The sequence below is a fragment of the Tetrao urogallus genome (genome assembly GCF_951394365.1).
Source record: "Tetrao urogallus genome assembly, chromosome: 1".
Classification (NCBI taxonomy): domain Eukaryota; kingdom Metazoa; phylum Chordata; class Aves; order Galliformes; family Phasianidae; genus Tetrao; species Tetrao urogallus.
The window spans coordinates 64633605-64643627 of NC_136813.1; the positions used below are offsets into that span (position 1 = coordinate 64633605).

At 35.9% G+C, this 10023-nt stretch overlaps 1 protein-coding gene across 1 annotated transcript in view; it reads left to right on the plus strand.

Moving 5' to 3' along the window:
* Positions 1-4593, plus strand: part of GABRG3 (gamma-aminobutyric acid type A receptor subunit gamma3) — a gene marked incomplete at both ends in the record, with an annotated part of 295475 nt that extends 290882 nt beyond the window's left edge. The window contains 3 exons of the mRNA XM_079546921.1: positions 211-407; positions 1674-1703; positions 4315-4593. Coding sequence (XP_079403047.1) covers positions 211-407; positions 1674-1703; positions 4315-4593 — 506 coding nt within the window. The remainder of the gene's footprint in view (positions 1-210; positions 408-1673; positions 1704-4314) is intronic.
* Between the last annotated feature and the right edge of the window lie 5430 nt (positions 4594-10023).

Here is a 10023-nt window from a genome sequence, read left to right on the forward strand (position 1 = left end):
ATATGAACAACTGAGGAAAGTTTTGTTTACTAAATACTTCTCCCTCTACAGTTGTTTTTCATTATTTTTATACTGCCAGACAAAACTAATGACCTTCTTCTGAAAATTTGCGTATGCTTTGGTATTCTGTTGTGTGTAGAGTTTTCCAAAGATTCTTTTAAGCCTGCAGAAATTATATTACATAAAAGTAAATCCAGTTTTTCTCTTTAGGGATTACTACAGTATTGACCATGACAACTTTGAGCACCATTGCAAGAAAATCATTACCCCGTGTCTCCTATGTCACCGCTATGGATTTGTTTGTGACTGTATGCTTTCTATTTGTATTTGCTGCTCTGATGGAGTACGCAACACTCAACTACTACTCCAGTTGCAGGAAACCAAACTGTACTAAGAAGAAAAAGTCGGTAAGACAGGAGTGTTTTCTTTTCAATACTGTTGCTCAGAGGTTTGAGAATCATTCAGTAACATCCTGTAATCTCATTACACTCCACTCCTCCTAGCCTTTTCCCACTTCAAGGTATTATTTACCCTGAAAGCTGGTGGAAAGTAATTACCTGGAGTTCTGTTCTTAACAGAAGGAACCTACTGACCATGAAGCAGCAACTCTGCCCATGTGTCCTTTTCCCCCTCATTACTCTTCTAGTAGTCATAAAGGGCTTCACTGAAACAGGTATCACAGCTCATTATGAAATCATATGTACATCAGTGTATAATCAAATGCATCTGCTACCTTGTGTCTTAACAGGTCTAGGAATATTTATGAATTTTAAAAATGGGATTTTGTTTTTCATATTGGGCACCAGCACTTATTTTTAGCCCTGTGTTCAAATGTTCCTACATACAAGAACAAAGGAGGGCACTTGCAAAGTCTTTGAAAAAAGATGTATTTTTAGACAAAAAGACCGTTGCAATAACAATACACCAGCTCTTTACATACACTTATTTAAAACAGCAATACAAAGTCAAATAAGAAAACTATGAAGGAGGAACTAAAGAAAGAAAGGTAAATACTGGGAACAATCGGTCAGGAAGTAGAAGTGGGTTGAAACAAGCTATAGAAAGTGATTCAATGAAGAAATAACAGAGGAAAAGATTAAAATAATACGGAATTAGAGAAAACGTGAAAACCAATAAACTTGGTTAATGAAAACTCCATTAAAGCTCTAATAGCTATTTGTAAAAATGCATTACATGGGAAAGGCAGAAGAGTGTTACCAAAAGAAATTTATGGGACAATCAAAGTGAACTTGCTAATGATCAAACTAAAATTGCTATCCTATAGAGAAATTGGATGAAAGAGTCTTTAGTATCCTTGTGGGCAAGATGTATTTCCAGACAAAAAAGAAGATGAGGGAAGACATGCAACATTGATAGTATATAAGTTAACTTGTGAGGAAATCCTTACCTATTGTTTACTAAATTAAAAATAAAAATAAAAAAGGTTGAATAAATTCTTAAAGTGGATGGAAACAGGGTGCACATTCTCCAGATTCCATGAAGTTTCAAAGTGTGCAGAATATTACATAAAATAATTTGAAGGTTCAGTATGAAGAGTTTTAGGGAGAAATGCATTTAAAGATTTGTTTTAAGAAATAATATTTAGTATTAGGTACATATGAAGCAATACTTATATTTTCCTCTGAATAGTTCTTTTCTTATCTTTATTTAAGCTACCTGATGTCAGTTTTGGTCATGTGATGGTAAGTATCCTGTTTAGTCCTGTGACAGCAATGGCGGCTCGAATGTATGGTTGACATTTATTTGCAATAATTCCTGAGAAAGCCATAATGCTGTGTTATACTTCACCCTGACTTCACTATAAATACTGTTTTTGCTTTGTTGTTAAAAGGTCAGTTTGTTTTTGACTGTGGTAGAGGAACATACCTGCCTCTTTCTGTAAAGACTTATCAAGTGATTTGGGAGAGAGAAGGGTCAAATGTAAATATTTTGTGCTATTCTTAGCCAAAAATTCTGTTCTTCTGCTGAACGTAATGCTGCACTTCTACATTACATTTTAGTAAAAATTATTAAGAACAAGTACAACAAAAATGTATGTGGAGTTTTAGTTAATGAGTTTTGTAGAAAATAATTTGTGTACATCTGTAAAATCTTTCACAAACTTTCAGATGGATTTTCAAATATTTTGGGTTTAAGAGTTTAACGTAATTAGGAATGTATTAGAAACATATCTAAAAATAGAATTAATTATATTCCTCAAATTTCCAGATAACTGTTTGGTTAAGTTCAGCTGCAATAAAGTTTAAGTTGAGCAACCAGTTGAAATCTAAAACTGTAATACATACTGTAATATACATATATATAAAGGATACAGAAGGTCAGTGTAGCAGCTAGATGAATGGTCCACTTCCAGATATCCAATGCAAATGCAAAGAAGGATTGAACTTAACTACCTCTTTCATATTTCTTGATTTTTATATGCTAAAGTGTATTGTTTACAATTCCTAGCTCCACGTTGCTAGTTTACCTTTCACAATTTATAAACTTAATTTAAAATAAGTTTTTTAAAAGGTTTTCTGTTCCATTTAAAGAGCTAATAGCACTAAAAGTCTGCATATTGACAGTGAATAACCTTATGAATGGATTTGCATTTATACACTTACTACTGCTGTCATTCCTTGGAAAGAATTTTCTGAAAGCTTTGGTCAATAAGGCACAATGAATGGTTAGTGGCAATTTCCTTTTTTGCAATTGAAGAAGAAAAAAGAAATGCAATTAAAATATTAAGGTTGGTAGTCAGTCTCATCTGCTTGGAAGTTTACCTGCAGATTTTTAAGTTTTTTACCCACCCTTCCTAATGTTAAGACATGAGAACATTTCCTAATATTGAAGTGGGGCTTACTCTAAAAGTGCCACAAATTTGCATGTAAAATGCTGCGGAAGCTGAACAACGTAAGTCAATTACTCCCAGGATACCTTGAGTTTTTGTCAACCTTGAAGTGATGCAACTTAAAAGGTTAAATTTCAGTAATCTTAGTCAATCTATGTTCAGGTAATCCCACCCCTCATTTTTTTCCTCATGGAGAACATGCATATGCTATATATGAAATAATTTTATTAAGCTTGTTTCATCACTGCATCTGAAATGTTTTGCACAAGGCACCTGAGAAGTGCCTTATCTTGGCATATCTCTCAGGTGGTACTGAGATGGTGTCTGTTGTACTGCTCTCCTCCCAGCCCCATCTCAGCAAGCTGGAGAAAAAGGCTTGTGAAATTCAACAAGGAGAAGCACAAACTCCCAGGGAAGAACAACTCCAGGCATTAGTACACTGTGGGGTCCACTCAGTTAGAAAGTAACTTTGCAGAAAAGGACCTTGGAGTCCTGGTGGACACCAAGAAGAGCATAGAATCATAGAATCATTTAGGTTGGAAAAAATCCTTAAGATCATCAGATCCAACCATCAACCTAACACCATCAAATCCAACACTGAACCATATCCCTAACTGCCACATGCACACATCTCTTAGAACATAATTAACAGAGGTACCACCACTTCCCTTGGCAGCCAGTTCCAATGTCTGACCCACCCTTTCTGTGAATAAATTCTTTTTCCTGATATCCAACTGAAAGCTCATCTGTATAACTTGAGGCCATTTCTTTATGTTTTGTCACCTGAGAAAAGAGACTAACACCACCTCACTGCAACCTCAGCTGAGGTACATGTTGAGACTGATGCAGTTCCCCTTCAGCCTTCTCTTTGCCAGACTTAACAACTTTAGTTCTCTCAGCCACTCCTCATGTGTTTGTTTTTTTTATTCAGTCTCGTTAGCAGCTTTGCTGCTTTTCTCTGTATGTGTTTGAGCAGCTTAATATCTTTCTGGTAATTAGGAATTCAAAGCTAAATACAATATCAGGATCCAGTCTCACCAGGGCTGAGTAAAGAGGAACATCCTGCTGACCAGACTATTTGTGCTGCAGGCCAGAATGCTGTTGGCCTTGTTGGCCACCTGGGCACACTGCTGGCTCGTGTTCAGACAGATGTCAAACAGTGTTTTAAAATCCTGTACTTCAATCATGTCTATTTGGTGCAAAATTGTATCTGTTTGTATGGTAAGTTTAAGAGGTAGTGAATGCAGCTTATTTAACTTAGCACTCCACCACCTTTCTGGAAATTCATCTGATAAGACATCCTTTGATGGAAAGAAAGCTGGTCCCTGAATCTAGAATTCCTGTGGTATTGACCTCTTACTCCCAGCTCAGATTTCATGTCTCATGTGACTTCTCATATGATTATTAATTGTGCATCATCCGTAAGAGTTCATTACATTGTTTGTTTCTTTTTCTCTCCTCAGAATTATTCTGTACTTGATATGAGACCACCAACTACAGTCATCACATTGAACAATGCCATGTATTGGCAAGAATTTGAAGAGGCATGTGTCTATGAATGTCTGGATGGGAAAGACTGCCAGAGTTTTTTCTGTTGTTATGAAGAATGTAAATCAGGCTCATGGAGGAGAGGACGGATTCACATAGACATCTTAGAATTGGACTCTTACTCTAGGGTCTTTTTTCCTACATCCTTCCTGCTCTTTAACCTGGTCTACTGGGTTGGATACCTCTATCTTTAAAAGTTGCCTGTAGTGGTGAAGACTGCTGTGTTTTCACACTGAGGAGAGATGGTGAAAGTGCAGCAAAAGTGAAGGACATGGTCAGTTTCATCTCAAATTATAAAGGCCACATTAACCTTCACCGTCACAGAGCGTGATGAAGAATTTTAATTGCCTAAAAAGAAAAACATGGAAGAATTATCTCCTTACTGCTATTCATTTTAAGGGAAAGATTCCTAAAAATTCAGCTGAATTTGTAGTGTAAGCGATGTTTATGAATAATTATTGTATATTAGAATTCTTACTATTCTCCCTTGACATAGAAGCTATACACAGTTCAGTCAAAGGTTAAGTATGTCATTTTGTTCTTCATTCCCATAGTTTCTTCAAAATGCTGCCATATCCCTGAGGCTCAGAGCAAGACACAACACACTCGCATTAGCAAATAAGCTAAAGCCCATGAAACTACTCATTTGTATTTAAACTTACTTGAGCTATGTCCCATAGGTTCGGGGAAATATTTTCTTGATGATCTCCTTGCTATAGAGAAACCATCAAAAGACGGTAATCTATGTCTCGAGATCAAAATAGAGAAGTTACTTTCTGCACAGGTCTGGGAATCATGGAATTTGATGCTTACCTACATGTATTTGTTTTAATTTGGGGTAGAAATAACACTAATATTTTGATAAAAATAAATGACTTGCCTATCTCTGCACACAGGCAGCTGTAGGCATAACTTCTACAGTTTTTCAAGATTTTAACTGTCTTTTTTATGAGTGGTTAAACACAGGATGGTCATTGATTTCTAAAGTACTTCTACTTGAAGCAAAACAAGATCCTTGTGTCATTGTAGCAGATCACAGGCCATTAGTAAAAATCACTATAATAGCACTCGTAATATGTGACTTTCTTCAGATTGAAGTGTACTGAAAAGTGCCCTCATTTTTATGCATTCTTATTTTTTTCTCTCAATGTTATTTTACAAAATTAAAAAAAAAAAAAAAAATGTTGCCAAAGGACATTTTTATTTCTTCCATAAAGTTAAATGTTGCAGACCTTATCTACGTTCCCCAGATCTGACCTGAAGATTGAATACATTTTTGAAAATTAAACTGTTACCCTTGGATTAAAGGTGGAGTAGTTGCCACATGTAGCAAAGGTTGAAAGGATTTTTCCTGAACTACCAACTATATTTTAGTCTAGAAACTTATTTTGTGTTTTTCAAACTTTTAACCATTAAATTCTTAAAATACACATTTTTTACAAACAATTTGGGTTTTGTTGTCAAACTGAATTGCTTCTTTTACAGACTGTCTCAATAATTGTATTTAAGCAAAGAAAATATTCAAAAATCAGTAAAAAGGACCTTGAATAGCAAATAGTTACAAATTGTTAATGATAAACCATACCTAAAAACTACATTGTATTTTTTTCTCTTCTGAAAGACTTTATTATTTTTTTTCTCACCTCAAAAGAAAAGAAAGAAAAGAAGTAGATTCGATTGAAAAGCAGTTCCTTTTATACTTGAAAGGAAAACAGAAATGCTGTCATGTTCTTTGGAACATCACTGCATGTCAGTGCTGTTTCCCTATGTTTCCAGTGAATTTTAGTGGAGAAAAATCACTGATAAGAAATATAAATGCAGTTTATCTTCTGTTTTTCACTTGTCCAAAATATAAGAAACCAGGGATACATTTAGATGGGGGAAGGAAACCACTTGTCCAAAGACTGAAAGTAAAAGAAGCAAAGAGAAGAAATGTTTGTGGGCAATATCAAAACCTTACTCTTTACAAAACCTCTGATGACCTGATTTCAAAATACATCTTGATGCTTTTGATAACTGTCAGTAGCAAATTACTCTGTGAACCTATTATCCTGCAAACCTCTGTGTCCTGCATTGTAAGTGTGGCTTTCATTGAAGCAGAGTTCCATTTTCAGTAGTGCTAGGAGGAAATTAAATTGAATTTGAATATCCTGGTCTTTAATTACAATGTAATCAATGACAGCCACCTTTGGCTGTAATTTACAAGAATACCAGGAGTACCTCAAGCCTAAATAAGAGTTTGGAAACAGTTATGCTTTGGGGGCCAGATCCTGCAAAACCTCTCCACAGTCATTTCATTTTGGTGGGAGTGTTTAGATGAATGAGTTGCATGAAGGTAGGTTCTACCATTAAGTCTTGGATAGGTAAAGTGAGGTTTATTTAGCAGTTGTATATCTGAGTGACTGTCCCAGGAGTAAGTGTAGAAGTGGTTTTTGTACTTGTGCTTTTTTTGTACTTCATTTTTGTTTGTACTTCTGCTCATAGCTGCCTACACCAGCTAAAAGCACACAGTCCTGTCAAAGCCTTACTTGAAGGAGTAAGACTTAGTCCATTTATACTGCCTGCACTCTCTGACCGCTTTCATAACTTGGAACTTGGAAGCTTTTCACTCCACTCTTTTCCATACTCCAACCCAAGAAAGAATCTGCAACCACTTTTGATTTCCACTGCTACACTGGCAGCAAAGGACATCTTCTACTTTGCAATATATTTTTCTCTGTGTTTAGGTACCAAAAAAAAAAAAAAAAAAAAAAAAAGATTGGTGGACATAAGCTGACAGGTTCCAGAATACATATGTCTGCTTACTTCTTCTTGCTTGATTTACTCTCTCTGCTTCACTGCTTTGTGCTTTGGCAGCCACTGAGAAAAGATAAGTTTTCTAGGTTCTGCATCATTCAAAAGACAATTATTCTAGACATCTAGATAATGTAATCTGTATACATCTGTGTGCCATGCCCTTCTGTAATAGTAAGGAATACCCTCATTAACCTCGAAATATTTTTTTGCTTCCTTTGCAGATTGAAAAAGATTAATGCTTCTGTGCACTGTCCCATGGGAAATATACAAAATACCTTTTATCCTTTTCAAATGTTTTCTTATCAGATGATTTCATATTCAAGACTTGCATTTATTCAGATGCTTCTTTTTTGTTATTTAGTTCTTTTTACACTTCCACATTGGCGAAGGAAACTTGTTTGGATAGTACCTAAAACCACCCTACATTCTTTCCAAGTTACAGAAAAGATTGTGAGGGTTTTTTAATCTTGTCTTACTGGGTGAAAACCCACTTTTCCCAGGAAGGTGAGTAGAAGTAAAATCAATCTTCTTATTTCTCTTCCTTCAATCAAAAGTTGATGGACATTCATTTCCTGCATTAAAAGCTGCATTTTCAAGGTAATTGAGAGTGTATAAAATTAGTGTTCTGCTTAACTCAGTTTTATCATTTCTTCTGGCCAGGATGTCTATCATGCTGAAATCACTTTCTTTTACAGACATTCTGACAAGAATAAGCATCTAACAACTTGCAGCCAGTTTATGCTATCTCTGTCCAGTATACAAGTACTACAGTACACAAGTACTACTGGAACTGAAGTACTGTATACAATTTTAGCGTAACTTTCTAATCAAGAACTACACTGTAGATTAAACACATTAAGCACTTTATCAACCTTTTGTTCTCTTTCAGATGCTTCTTCCCTCCATCATCAACACTCACTTGTATGTTGGGTCAATAAAAATGATTAAAACTACAGCTGCAGGAATCCAAAAGTCCAGGAATGTCCACAGAGACAGTGACAAATAGCAAAGCAAAAACAGAAGGAAGAGATTGTTTTTCATTGCTGTGCAGTTATCTATCCCTCTCCTCTTATTCAGTCCTTTACACCATCTGCCACCAACTAACTCCACATCATCCACCTGATGGATTGCATATTCATCAATTAGAACAGTAGTGACACATTGAGCCTTTAGCTGATTATATTTATGGTAGTGGAGCATCTTACCACACATCTAAGATAACTATCTTGAACACTTCTACAGCTCTAATTCTAATGTGACTCAAAGCCTAAAGCCTCGTCTTGCTGCAAGAATTTATTGCATCTCGCATTTCCCAATCCCTTCATGATCTAGGGAGGGATGTTCACTGCCTTTTTGTACACCCAATTCCACCCATTCTTCAAATGCAAGATGGCACTGGAAAGAATGTAGTTGCTGTACTGCTTACTGGGAGAAATTAAGATTGTAAATGTTTTAATATAATTTTTTTGGCTTCATGGTCCAGACAGTTGCTTTTACCTTCTAAACTGTAAAATAAAGCACTCACTGCAATTCATAGAGGCTGTCCATAATTCACAGTGCTTTTCCCACTGGCTGCTCTTTCTGGATCTCCCTACAGAAAAGGCAATCTGTGTCTGATGATCATAGCTGCTTACTCAAGTGCTTTTTCAAGATATATTGTTCTCTTTGCTTCCAGTGTAATCTTTGTGCCTCTCACATCAGTGCCTTTAGCATTTCTCAGTTTTGAAGTATATACTATCCCTGGCCTGTGAAACAGAAAGAGAGCCAGTGACCTTAGTGAAGTTCTACCTGACCATCATAAAGTTGTGTGACCATTGTTCTAGATGCCATCAACTTACACACTAAGCATTTGGCTGATATTTTTTTTATATTTCTTAAGCAATCTGTAGGTTTCTTACTTCCTAAGTAGCAAGAAAACTGCATTGGGATTCAGCAGTTTAACAGAATCCTTCATTCTTCACTCAACAGCTTCAATCCACCTGAGAGGTGCTGAGCATAAGTTCAGGGTTCATGTTCAACTCATCTTGGTCACTTTCTAGATGACTATCTAAAACAGGCAAAAACCAAAGCATCCACTGGAGAGGTATTCCCTGGCTAAATGTGAGGATGTTGGTGGTTTTTTTTTTCTCTCTTTTTTTTCTCTTTTATTCTTTCTTTGTTTCTTTTCTTTATTTGTTCATTTTCAATTCTTCCTTCCTTCCTCTCTCCCTCTCCTTCTCTCCACTTCTTCACCATCAACAAGATCAAAATTGGCTAAATTCCTTTGCTATTGAGTCCAGAAGCTGCAAACTATTGTTTCAGGCATCTCCATACTTTGCTTTTGGGTATCCTTGTGTACCAATAACGGAGGGCATGGAAGATGTGAGGAGAGAACCAGCTGCCTAAGACACAAACCTTCCTCCAGCTACTGCTATGCAAATGTAGTGATATTTGTCAATAGCTGTGAGACTCAGCACGATTCTAGTGCTAACCTTCTCTTTGTAAACTTCAGTACTTTTCTACCAATTAATGAAATAATTATTATGCATTTCTAGATTTAATGCTGCTGAAGAAAAACAATCATCAAACTGAAGTGTTTTTAAGAAGCTATAGCCATGGTCTACAACACTGGTTGGATGGTCACTCTTCTTTATTAGGACAGAACATATAACTGTACTTGGTGATACTATCCTACTCCAGCTCTCCAATTAACATCTAATTGCTAGTTCAATTACCACTTCCCAGAAGACCGATATTGTACTAATTTAGAATTTTATTCTGATAAATTTAGTAAATTTCAAGGACAACACTGTAAAAATATGACTAATGCCAACACTTTCTCATCCTCT